The sequence below is a fragment of the Diabrotica virgifera genome, chromosome 3 (genome assembly GCF_917563875.1).
Source record: "Diabrotica virgifera virgifera chromosome 3, PGI_DIABVI_V3a".
Lineage (NCBI taxonomy): Eukaryota > Metazoa > Arthropoda > Insecta > Coleoptera > Chrysomelidae > Diabrotica > Diabrotica virgifera.
In genome coordinates this window covers 29,820,989-29,834,890 of record NC_065445.1, presented here as the reverse complement: position 1 = coordinate 29,834,890, position 13,902 = coordinate 29,820,989, and the positions used below count along the sequence as shown (strand labels likewise).

Here is a 13,902-nt window from a genome sequence, read left to right as displayed (position 1 = left end):
CACGAATAGCAAATAAAAAATTTTATTAATTATTTAAATAAAAAAATGATTTTAACGGAAATTGCTTAAATTCTCTTGTTTTTTACAATGAAGAAACTTAAAACTTTTACAGATTGTAGCTGATTATATGAACTATACATAATTTCACTTTTTACACGTTAATTGTTTGCGTTATGCTTTATAAATAAAAAATAAAATTTCAAATTTTTTGCCGATTCCGACTACTTTTCGTGTTTGTACATCATATGTTTTATATATATTTTAATAAACATGACGATATATTTTAATGTTTGAAAAGTGTAAGACTAAAAAGTAAAAAATAAAGAAATATGAAAAAAATATTTTTAAGAAACGCTTTCCTTTAGTTACGAGTGACTAAATTTACCATAATATTAAAAAAAATCAACTACAAAGCAAAAAAAAAAATTAAGAAAATCTTACACATTCGTTAAAGAAAAGCATGGTGCGAAAACCGTTTATTCGATGAAGACGCGCCACGCTTTTCTTTGACGAATGTGGTAGATTTTTTCTATTTTCTTTTTATCTTTTGATTTTTGGTCGATTTTTTTTTTATAATATTATGTTTAATTTTAGTCACTCGTAACTAAAGAAAAGCGTTTCTTAAATAGTTATTTTCCTAACTAGTGCGAAAAGTGATAATTTCACGCACGAGACTGCCGTTGACCCGAACGACGCGATAGCTTGAGTAAGGAAAATATTTTTTCTAGGCCGTACGTTTGGAAAAAAGCCACAAAAAATAGAGTTATATCAATTTTTATTTAGGAGTGAAAATACACAAAGTAATTCTTTGACAAGTTTGTCAAAACCAAAGTTTCAAAATAATGGGTTACCACGACGACGATATTGATTTCCATGACGACGATTCAAAACTATTGTAATTGTCTACTGATCTGACTTTTAAATATTATGTCAAAATAATTTTATTCCATCGAATTATCAGTAGTAATTGCACAAGAGCTCTGAAATTATTGAATTTTTCCCGAGTGACAGTTTTAATTTCACGAGCCGAAGGCGAGTGAAATTATGTCAAAGTGTCACGAGAGCAAAAATTCTATATTAATTTCAGAGGTCGAGTGCAATTTGTTGCGATTATTTCATGAATAAAACTGTTCAAAACCAAAATTTTATTGTAATTTATTTATGTAAGTACCATTAAACACACAGTTTTTATAAATATTTGACGATTGAAAGTCATCACTTTTATAATTTTTAAAACATTAATTGTCATTAATGTCACTGACTGTATTTTTTCGTAGCAACGAAGGGCATCTGACGTAATATACTTAACGACGGGAGATTATCAAAAATTATCGATTTAATTCAGATTTCTGTAGCTTTCTATTTGTCATAATCTCCTATGAATGAAATAATCAGTAGTAATTGCACAAGAGCTCTGAAATTATTGAATTTTTCCCGAGTGACACTTTGACAGTTTTAATTTCACGAGCTGAAGGCGAGTGAAATTATGTCAAAGTGTCACGAGAGCAAAAATTCTATATTAATTTCAGAGGTCGAGTGCAATTTGTTGCGATTATTTCATGAATAAAACTGTTCAAAACCAAAATTTTATTGTAATTTATTTATGTAAGTACCATTAAACACACAGTTTTTATAAATATTTGACGATTGAAAGTCATCACTTTTATAATTTTTAAAACATTAATTATCATTAATATCACTGAATGTATTTTTTCGTAGCAACGAAGGGCATCTGACGTAATATACTTAACGACGGGAGATTATCAAAAATTATCGATTTAATTCAGATTTCTGTAGCTTTCTATTGGTCAGAATCTCCTATGAATGAAATAATTGCGCTAATTTCATTCTACCATGAACACAATAAGATAAATTTGAAATAAATTAGTAAATAATATCTAAATATTAGTTTATTGCATGTATTATAATATATTATAATGTCATTGTATAAGGTATTTTACTTTCCCGCACAACGTGCGGAAAAATTTAATTTCACGCACGCCGTGCGAGAAAGTGCAACTTTCAGAAAAGAAATGCGTGCGGGAAAGTGGCTCTTTTAGCACGGCCGTAGAAAAAAATATTTTTTTCATATTTTTTTATTCTTTTTTCGTTTCGCTATAATTGCACTATAATTGTTATAACTGTTTTATTAGCATTAAACATAATATGTATTTTCTACTGTTATTAATTTTCTTATCCTTTTTTAGTGTTTCTAAATCCTTTAAGTGTGCATGCTTAGCGGCTGCAGTGGTGATGGTAGCTATAGCTGGAATTGTCCTTCTTGTAATATTAAAGCCAAAAGAAGTTATTAACCACAAAGTATACAGAGGTGCTGTAGTAACAAATTCGCCAGGATGTTCTGATATTGGGGTGTAAGTATATTATTTTTAATATTTCCGCTAATTTACGAATTCAGTTTTAACCTGACCCATCCGTGGCTCAGCAGTAAGAGCGCCTGCCTTTGGATCGAAAAAATCCGAAAGGTTGTGGGTTCGAATCTCACCAGGGTCAGAAATTTTTCATTTATTATAAATTAATAAATGAATATAGTTTCTGTCCTTGTGGGATCGGTATCCACCGGAGGGACCGCAGACGTTCGGATACAATTAGCGTCTCTTTGCAAAGACAATGACGTCGACTTTGCAAAGTAACAAGACACTTACTCAACACACACACTACACATGACACTAGGTACCTAACTGTTCAAAATTACCGTACCTACCATGCCAATGGACATTAGTTGTCGAGGCATTAGCTAAATAAAAAAAAATTAACCTACGAGTGGCAATGAGTGACAAATAAATGTACTAGTAACAGTAACCCACTCGCACGGCATGGCAAGTATAAGCAAGTAACGATTATTCGCCAAGTTACACTCACAGGAGCAGAGAGCATGGTAAAAATCCAAAATGATTTCTCAACGCCCTTCCATTTCAAAAATGGACTAAGAGAAAGTTATGAACTATCGTGCCTCTTATTTAACCTGGCATTAGAAAAAATAATTGGAGAGTCCTAGATTAATACGAATGGTACTGTTTTTAACAAATCAGTGCAAGTTGTCGGATACGCAGATGGCATATACATCATAGGTAGGTCTACAGAATCGCTAACTGAGGCATTTCGGTCATTAAAAGCATCTGCATAGAGGATGGGTCTAAATATAAATGTTCAAAAGACCGATAGTATGATAGAATTTATTCAAAAAATGACATAACCCAGACATCCAAAGTGAAAATTATCCTCCAACACCAAATTGTTTTATATAGTCCATATAATGTTCAGAAAAAAGTCACACCTTTTTGAGCGCCGGGTTTGGGGGGGGGGGCAGGGGGGGGAGAAATCTGTAAATTCGTAGTTTTTTACGTTTTTCGTTAATACTTCTAAAACTAAGAGGTTTAGCATGAACAACCTTTTATACAAAAATGTTCTACATTAAATTTGAAATAAAAAAGGCTACACACATAATCCTTCTAAAATGAACGGTTCCAAAGTTACGGAGGTAGTATAGTATAATGGGTCCAAAAAAAAGGCCTAACCCAGACATCCAAAGTAAAAGTTTTCCTCCAACACCAAATTCTTCTATATGATCCACATATTGTTCCGGTTTGGGGGGGGGGGAGATGGGTTAGAAGTCGGTAAATTAGTAGTTTCTTTACGTTTTTCGTCAATATTTCTAAAACTATGTTTAAGCGTAAGCAATGTTCTATACAAAAACGTTTTACATAAAATTTAAAACAAAAATGGTCCTACCCATAATTGTTATAAAATCAACGGTTCCAGAGTGACGATGGGTAAAATGTGGAGGTTTTCGTTACTTTTTATATTTTTTGGGCCATTGATGATGATTTTGGGTGGTGAGGTTGACGTTTCTTTAAGGGCTTATCACTAACACACCATCGGCCATTGAAATAGCAAATCCTGTTAAAGAAAATTTCTTTCAATCAGTAAAAATATTATAAATTGCCCAAAAAATATAAAAAGTATCGAAAACCTCCACTTTTCACCCTCCGTAACTCTGGAATCGTTGATTTTATAACAATTATGTATAGGACCTTTTTTGTTGCAAATTTGATGTTGAACAATTTTGTATAGAACATTGTTAACGCTAAAGCATATTTTTAGAAATATTGACGAAAACCATAAAAAAACTACTAATTTACCGATTTCTCCCCCATCTCCGCCCCAAACCAGACGCTCAAATCGGTGTAAATTTTTACTGAACAATATCTGGACCATATAGAACACCTGTATAGAAGGTTTTTTATGCTAAACCGCATAGTTTTAGAAATATTGACGAAAAACTTAAAAAACTACGAATTTACCGATTTCTCCCCTCACCCCCCCCCCAAACCCGACGCTCAAAATAGTGTGACTTTTTTCTGAACATTATGGTGACCATATAGAACAATTTGGTGTTAGAGGATAACTTTCACTTTGGATGTCTGGGTTTGGATCTAGTTATACCATACTACAAATATATATTATGTGTTGCACTAGGTCAAGCAATGGAGGAGAAGGGTCCAAGAAAGATCTGCATGGAAGGACATAGCCAGACAGGCAAATACCCATCCATGGGTATGATGGGTTATGATGCCATAAGAAGAAGAAGAACTAGCTCAAGCAACCTGACACCTACAAGAATAATAATTGACGACCTAGAACTGGAAGGTGCCGACACCTCCATATACTTAGGCTCGCTGCTAACTACAGACAACAATGTCAGTGAAGAAATTAAAGAAGGTTAGTGCTCGCCAATAAGTGTTACTATGGCTTAAGAAGACAGATGGCCTCAAAAATACCCACAAAAATTAAATTGACTGTCTACAAAAACTAATAAGACCATTGCTAACATATGGTTCAGAAAATTGGTCACTTACACAGAATAACCAAGGACTGCTCAAACGTTTCGAGCGAGAAATCCTAAGACGAATATATGGAGGCATAAAAGAACAAGGTTTTTGGCGCAGGCGTTACAACTTTGAGTTGTATAGAAGTTTTGGAGAACCTGACGTTTTAAAATTCATTAAAGTAGAACGCTTTAGATGGATAGGTCAAGTAATCAGACGAGAGGAAGAAGCCATAGGTAAGTTTTTTACCGAAAAGGGCCGATAGGACAATGAGCAAGAGGAATACCGAGACTTAGGTATCAAGACAACCTAGAATATGATTTAAAATCTATTGGAATTAGAGCACGGAAAAGAGTTACCGGAGACAAGGGCAAATGGAGGATTGTTCTGAAGAAGGCTTTGGCTCATAACGAGCTCTAACGCCACTGATGATGATGATACGAGTCGTTTGAGTCTGGCTAAAGTAAGATACAACCGCTCAAAGTTGACCGACGAAGTTATGAAAACCTTGCTCTTTCGGAGCTCTTTCTGGACAAAATTTTTTATATTTTCAAGATATTCATATATATATATATATATATATATATATATATATATATATATATATATATATATATATATATATATTACAATAATAAAAACGATCGATGTTGCGCATGAGCAATACCAGACAAACTAAATTGAATATAATTTAATTTCAAAGTTCAAAATCGGTATACATAAAAAAATGTATTTTCTCGGCTTTCAATGGAGCAATTTTCCTCTTTTCTTTTTGAATCCATTGTAAATCGAATAGAGAAACACAAACGTATATATTTTATCACTCTAAATAAAATATTCTTCTTTAAAAAGCTGTGGAATTATGTAAACAATATTTGTTTAAACAAATTTTTTTTTATTTTTTTATGATACCTACATTAATAAAAGTGAGCTTAATATCAATAACATAATTTATCATCAACATAATTTTTGTGTTATTATTTTATAATTTATAGAACTGAAGTAAAATTATTATTTATTTCTAAGAGATCTTATTTTTAATTTTCGATTAATTATTCATCTAGACGGGCTTTCACTTGCGTTTGAAATATCTTCTATTACCTCCCTATCCAATATTACCATATGGGAGAAGAAGGAATAAACTGGTGAAAATATGGCTGAAAATATACAAAGAGGCATGGGAAAAGCAACAAATCCCACCAGGATACTGGCAAAGTAACCTTATATTGCAAATATACAAAAAGAGAGAACACGTCAACTGCGAAAATTTTACAGCAATATGTTTATCATCGGTATGTATTAAAATATACACGAAAAGAGTAGAGAAGAGGCTAAGACAAGAGGGAGAAAAAGAACTGGGAGAAGAAAAAGCAGCGTTTAGACCAGAAAGACAGACAAACGATAACATTTACATCATTAGAAATATAATAGAAAGAAGTATTGACTAATAGAAAGAAGTATTGACTCGGAGGGGGGAAGCTCATTCTGGTATTAATAGATCTAAGGGAAGCATTCGACCCTATAGAACGAAAAATTATAATATGGAAATGCTTGCAGAACATGAAAGTACCAATTACACTGATAAAAATAATTGAAAATATATACAGAGTAGTAAAAGGACGTCTATAAGTAGATAGCAGGAGAAAGTTCTGAATAATTCAATTGCGAAAGAGGTATCAAACAAGGAGAGAGTCTTAGTCGGCTACTATTCATAATAGTCATGAACGAATTGACTAGAAATACTGCAGAAAGAACGAACCAAATACAGACAATAATAGGATACCAAAGATTACAGCCAATAAAAATAGAAGCCTTATTGTATGCGGATGACATAGTCCTTATAGCAGATTTCGTGACAAAAATGCAAAAACTTATAAACATATTTGTCCCACGAAACAAAAATTAAAATATATAATACGATTGTGATACCGACGATACTGTATACGAGCGAAAATTGGACTTTACAGAAAAAGCATAATAGTAGGTAGTCTAAGAGCTAGTGAACCCTCCGATTAAAGGTCTTCCTTTAACCCATTAACGCCCAAGTTTTTTTTATTTAAAAATCTTTACTTTTAGGGTTAACTTGAAGAAAATGTTAATAATTTAATCCAAAAAACAAGTTTTTTGGTTTCCTGTCTTTAAAAAAAATATATTGTGTTACCATATGGTAACGCTGGGCGCTTAAGGAATTTTTAGGATCGTTGAAATCAAAATTTTTAATTTTTTTTAAATATTTATTTGAGAATTTTTTCATCGTCTGGTGTGGTATCCTATAAAACAATTAACACACAAACCCACGCTGCATTTTTACACATTGTTCGTAAAGACGTTGTACATCGGTCTCCAGCACATCGCCTTCTACTGCTTGATGTAACAAATGGTCGAAGCCATCAAAATGAAGATCTGGCAAGTTCTGTCTATGTAGACTAGGTCTTCCTGTATATAAGGGACGACTTCCATATCTTGCGAGAAGAACTTGGGCCAATTCTCTCCTAAACGATAGCAAGGATATATTTTTTTTATTTTTTTTTTATTTTTTTTTATATAAATGCCATGAATTATGGACTGCAACATCCAACAACCATGTTACAATTTGCCAGTATCATTTTTTACTGCAAATTGCTACTCGGTAGGTTGAAACACCTTGATCCATCCAGTCGGTACCCACCATATTTTGTTGTATTCAGCAATATAGTGAGGCCGACTTACTTGAATGTGGCCTTTTTCTTCTTGAGAAAATCTTTTTATCGTGCCCAATGCTGAACCATCACAACTCGTAGATGCTATTGTAACAACAGAGTTATCTTTCCATCGCACCAGTAACACTATCGCTTCTGCTAACAAAAGTCCACGACTGAAAAAAAATAAGATTATGACTACGTAAGCGCCCACCGCAACCATATGGTAACGGCGTATTTTGACTATTCCTACCGAATTCGCTACATTAATTGTTGATAAAATACAACAATTTATAATAAGTTGGGGTATAATAAACATGGCTTTTTTTTAAATATGCAAATATAGTTACTAGAAGACTATCAAAAATTGCTTACGGAAAACGGTCGTCCATCTTTTTCTATAAATTTAAACCACACTGTCATATGATTATCTCTCGACGGTTGAGAAAAGGCTAAAATACGAATCAGTTACATTTTATAGGTGCCTGAAGTATTCCTAGAAACGATAGTTCTCAAAATAATGTGGCTGACTAATTCCATGGGCATACCGCAGAATTTTTAAAAATCATGTGTTTTACGTTACCATATGGTAACGCTGGGCGCTAATGGGTTTAGAAATTTGTATAGTGATAATTCATAGCACACCAAGGCTAAAAACTATGATCTGGCAGGCATCAGCCCTACACGTGTATCTACCAGGTGAATCGAAAAGTGCATAGTTTAGGGGAAAAATAAACTTTCTCCTGTAAAGTTTAAATTTAAGTATGTGTTTGAGTAAGACATTTAGAAGAAATGTGTACAATGACAGGCGATTCTGAACAGCATAAGACCTTGCCAGGCGAGGGGAAAGATTAGGGGGTTTTTCCCAAAATTATTTTTTTGCATCGAACAAAGTTTTTTTTAGGTTTTTTGAATCATTCCAAACAGAAAAGGTCTTTAGTGACTTTTCTCTTAGATTAATAGTTTTTGTTATAAAAGCGATTAAAATTTTTGAAAATTGCGAAATCGGCCATTTTTAACCCTACATCAGACTTTTAACTAAAAATTTCAATGTTGCCAAGGTATGCAGATATTTTTTAAACATTGATTGATGAAATCCCGAAGAGTTTTTGCAATACAATATCGAAAACCCCTTTGTTTTTTAATTGATAATCAAGCGGGCGCGACACTGTAGTATAAGTGAGGACGTTTGAAATTGTATTATTGCATTAATTCATTAGGTATCTCGAGAATGGGCAAATTTGAAGAGAAATCCTCAGACAAGTCGATTTTTATTCTTAAATTAGGACTTTTTGGCATATATATATATATATATATATATATATATATATATATATATATATATATATATATATATAATACTAGTGACGTCATCCATCTGGAACTGATTACGTAATCGATGATTTTTTTAAATGAGAGTAGGGGCTGTGTGATAGATTATTTGAAAGGTTATTTAATTCCCTATTCAGTAATAGAAACATTAACATAATTATTTATACAGGGTGTACAAAAAATGTTTCTTCTTTTTGTCTAAATTAATTTAATGTTCCAATGCAGTAAGCAGAATTGCTATGTTGTTTTTTAATCAAAAGTTATTGGGGTTCAAAAATTGCAATTTTTCGATTTTTTTTAAGTTCAACCGCGTTTATCTCGAAAACCATGCATCCTACAAAAAAAATTGTAAGAACATTTTTGCTTAGAATCACCCAAAATAATTTAAAAAAATGTTTTGTTTTGCGAAAAATCGCTGTTATGTATTTCCTCAAGTTGTTTGTTTAAAACAATCTTATCGACATCCGGATCAACTGTTACCCAAAAAATTCGTCTTCTACGGGTCAAAATACATAAAAAAACTTGGACAAGTCCATCTGAATAAAGGAGGCCGTTGTACCCCCCTGGCGACAGGAATATCTGCTTTGGGAGACAGTTGGTTTTCTTTTTGATTCAGAGCAGACCATATGCCTCTCTGAAGATACCAAAAGGGTAAAACGTACATAAGAGGATGATGGTCGCTTTTGAAACAGAATGAAATATTAACTGACTAATTTTTTCTTATTTATTTTTTCAGAGAAATCATGACCAAAGGTGGAACGGTAGCCGATGCTGCAATAGCAACTCTATTTTGTGAATCTGTAGGTAGTCCTCAGTCGTTGAGTATAGGAGCAGGGTTTTTAATGACAATTTACAATAGAACCACAGGAGAAGTAATCACATTAAATGCTAGGGAAGTAGCTCCCATGAAGGCAACACAAGACATGTTTGGAGGAAATGCTATATTAGCATCTATTGGTAATATTATTATTTGAAAATATTATAAACTTTGCTGTCATTTTAATCAAAACTTAATAATGGGTGGCTCCTCTTCGATTTGCTACACACTCAGTTATTCTATGGGGCATTGATCGAACAGGGTGATTTATTAGTGGGTTAAAACTCAATAGATCCGCTATAGTAATAGATGGCAATAAAAGTTAATAACAAAAATTTTAGCCGCCTTTGAGGTTCACATTACAAAATTAGTTAGAATGTTACAGGGTGCTTGATAACACAGTGGCAGACCAAACTTATGTTTTTTTAAAAGGAATACCCTATATTTTATTTTAAATTCGAAATCCTGTTAACTTCTCCATCAAAAAATATAAGGGTTTTTTTTATGTTATACAGGGTATTTACAAAGTTATAACCAATTTTATATGAAAATCGTAACAAGTTGAACTCCCTGTATAAATAAAAATAAACAAAACAGCAATGGTTTAGGTATTAATGCTATATTTTTTTAAGTATTGTCAAAATTTTCAAGAATTATTGATATTGCTAATTTTCTTTATATCAAATACAGGGTGAGTCAAAACGCAAGTACATTATTATCTGAGTAATTTTAATTGGAACATCCTGTATTTTATATCACTATTGAAAAGTACCATTACCGCACTTTAATTTTTAGACAAGATTTTCTATATCTAAATTTATTAGTTTTCGAGATATTTTCATTTTTTAAAGCAAATTATTTTAGGTGTCTAAATTTATCTAAATTTTAAGTAAGCCATGACTTAATTGACAATTGACGATTACTGATTAGCAATCCGGTAATCAATGTAACAATGTAGCAAATAAAGAAATAAAAGTAATTTATTTTATTAGTATGTAATACATTTTACAAAGAAAAACACAACCATAACATGAACATTTTTGAAACAAATAAAAACTACTTTTTTATGTAAATGTAACAAATTAAGAAAATTAGTAATAAATTTTACAAAAAAACACACAACCACAAAATACAACATTTTGTGAAGACAATTGAACACTACCTTTTTATGTAAATGTAACAATGTAACAAATAGAGATCGAAAAATAATTTATCAGTAATAAATTTTGCAAAAAACATGTTTGAAAAAATTAGAAGCTACTTTTAATAACACATTTTTAATATGTAATTACATAAGGTGTTCAAAATTACCTCCTAACACATTTATGCATGCCTAAAAACGATCATTGAATCAGCTACTAACTCTACGAAGGATTTGTAAATTAACATATCGAAATAAACTTTTTATTCTATGTTCCATCTCATCCCTCGTTGTTGGGGTATTTTATAAACGTCATTATTAATGTAACCCCAAAAAAATCATTCCAGTTTATTAAATTCTGGTGATTTGGGTGGCCACGCTACTTGTCAAATGAAAAATGAAAATATCTCTGAAACTAATAAATTTAGACATAGGGAATGTTATCTAAAATTAAAGTACGCTAATGGTACTTTTCAATAGTGATATAAAAAACAGGGTGTTCCGTTTAAAATTACTGAGAACATAATGTACTTGCGTTTTGACTCACCCTGTATTTGATATAAAGAAAATTAGCAATATCAATCATTCTTAACAATTTTGACAATACGTAAAAATTATGGCATTAATAAACCATTGCTGTTTTGTTTATTTTTATTTATACAGGGAGTTGAACTTGTTACGATTTTCATATAAAATTGGTTATAACTTTGTAAATACCCTGTATAACATAACAAACCTTTATATTTTTGTGATGGATAAGTTAACAGGATTTCGAATTTAAAATGAAATATAGGGTGTTCCATTTAAAAACATAACATTGGTCTGCCACTGTGTTATCGAACACTCTTTAACATTCTAACTAATTTTGTAATGTGAAGCTCAAAGGTGGCTAAAATTTTTGTTATTAATGTTGTTGCTATAGCAGATCTATTGAGCTTTACCCTACTAATCAATCACCCTGTATATCACATTGCGGAACACTATGTTTTATTTATCTGGAAGACATGTCAATCGATTTAAGTTCCGGCCGATCATAACACACACATGTTCGATGTCTCTATACCAGACTCTTGTATGAACTCCATGGTTTCACGGGCATTATGAGGTCTTCCGTTATCCTGTTGAAAGATCGCATTTGTAATGCTTAGTAAGTAGGGATGCAAAACCAGTTGCAGTACTTCACTAGTATATCGTTGAACTGTCAGAGTGCCGTTAGTAAAACCAAGAGGTGATCTGCTTTCCAAACATATAGCATCCTATACTACAACACTTGGTTGTCTTGCTTTATGACGTTTACAGCCAAGTCTATACCTATTTCGTCTCTTACCTAGAAAACGTTTTACCCTTATGCGCTCATCAGGGACACTCAAAACAAATCCTAGATTCATTACCGAAGCAGAAAAAATTCCTTTGATCATACCAGTTTTGCCGAGCTCTGCACCATTCTAATCGTCAAGCTTTGTGCTGTGGTGTTAAAGGTAACACAAAAAGCGGACGTTAAGCATTTAGTGCCATTCCAAATAAGACTTACAAAGAGATTCTTTTGATCCAAACAAATAACTGCATACAAATTGTTGCCTTTTTATGGCCGTCAGTGTATTATAATAATAATGTATTTTGTAGGTGGTTTGGCAGTGGGAGTTCCAGGAGAACTTCGGGGATATTGGCAGCTATATCACAAACATGGAGGGGGTGTTCCATGGAAGGATTTAGTACAACCTAGCATTGACTTGTGTTTTAATGGCATAAATGTTACCACATATATTGAGAGTGCTTTAAATAAAACACGAGTACTTATTAAAAATAATACTTTGCTGTCGTAAGTAGAATTTAGATGATTTTTATAATTATATACACTAGTATTAAAATACTATAAGATTATATACGTTAGAAGATCTTTTACTTTCTGTCTTCAATATGTATTGGAAATTCTTCACTTGTTCTATTTTATTTCCATTAATTTGTATATATTTATTTTTATACCATGTTTACAACATGTGTTATTTCACGTCTGCAGGTTATTTTGCAAGTTGCATGTCTTCTTCTTTTTCAGACATAACAATTACATCATCTGCCAATGCACATTCTGAAATGCATTCACTTTGGAGATATCTGCGCTCTATATGCAATTTCTTTAGTTTTGTTGTACAATCTTTCATGATGTCATCCATAAAAATATTGAAGGGGGTTGGGGTTGGGCTCACGACACCTCCTTACCTTAGTCCTTCAGTTGTTTCGAATTCTGCTATTTCATGTTTTTATGTATCATGTAGTTCCTTTAAATTTTGTTTTAATTGATATTGTTGTTTTAGAGAAATATTTATTAATCCGTTAACAAACGAAACTTACAAAGCAGGAGAGTTGTACAGAAGACCAAGACTGGGAAAATTTTTAGAAAAGGTTGCAGAAGAAGGCGGTGAAGCGCTCCATAATGGATCTTTCACAGAAAGTTTTGTTAAAGATATCCAAGACAATGGTGGAATTATTACTGTAGAGGATATGCATAATTATAGGTTAGTTGTAAATGTTAATTGTAATAACATAACCTTCAGCTGGATCTGCTTCCAGTATGTATTTTTTTATTGAAGTTTATGTATCTCAACAGTGCAGGTCACTGACCTACTGAATATTTTATTTATTTAATAAAACTTCAGCAGAAATCTTATGATTTTTGCTATTTGATCATTTACTACGATCAATAATAGACCAGGGCGCATCTGTAAAAATATTAGTGCATTTGGACGTTGAGAGGTGACTCAAATTGTTTTGCAGAAATTGCTTGAAAATAAATCAAGTAATAATATTTGAGTTATCCTCCCTCTCAAAAAAGCCCGGAACATTGTTTAAATAATCAAAATATCAAAAAATTAAGGAAAAATTCGATTTTTTTCTTGGTGTTTTGATTATAACTTTAAAAGTATTCATTTCCGAGAAAAGTTGTACTGACATAAAAGTTGCGTAATTAAATTTACTACAATACAGAATTGGCTAAAAATTTAAAAAATAGTCACCCTTGTTGCAAAATAGCAATAATTGTGGAAAAAACATACAAAAACAAGTATTCGCATTTTACGTTTTTCAACCATT

At 32.1% G+C, this 13,902-nt stretch overlaps 1 protein-coding gene across 3 annotated transcripts in view; it reads left to right on the top strand.

Moving 5' to 3' along the window:
* LOC114324242 (glutathione hydrolase 1 proenzyme) overlaps window positions 1–13,902 on the top strand; it is a 128,740-nt gene that overhangs the window by 65,821 nt on the left and 49,017 nt on the right. For all 3 annotated transcript variants that reach the window (XM_028272032.2, XM_028272030.2, XM_028272031.2), the window contains 4 exons: window positions 2,208–2,372; window positions 9,594–9,814; window positions 12,439–12,634; window positions 13,128–13,328. In XM_028272032.2, coding sequence (XP_028127833.2) covers window positions 2,208–2,372; window positions 9,594–9,814; window positions 12,439–12,634; window positions 13,128–13,328 — 783 coding nt within the window. The remainder of the gene's footprint in view (window positions 1–2,207; window positions 2,373–9,593; window positions 9,815–12,438; window positions 12,635–13,127; window positions 13,329–13,902) is intronic.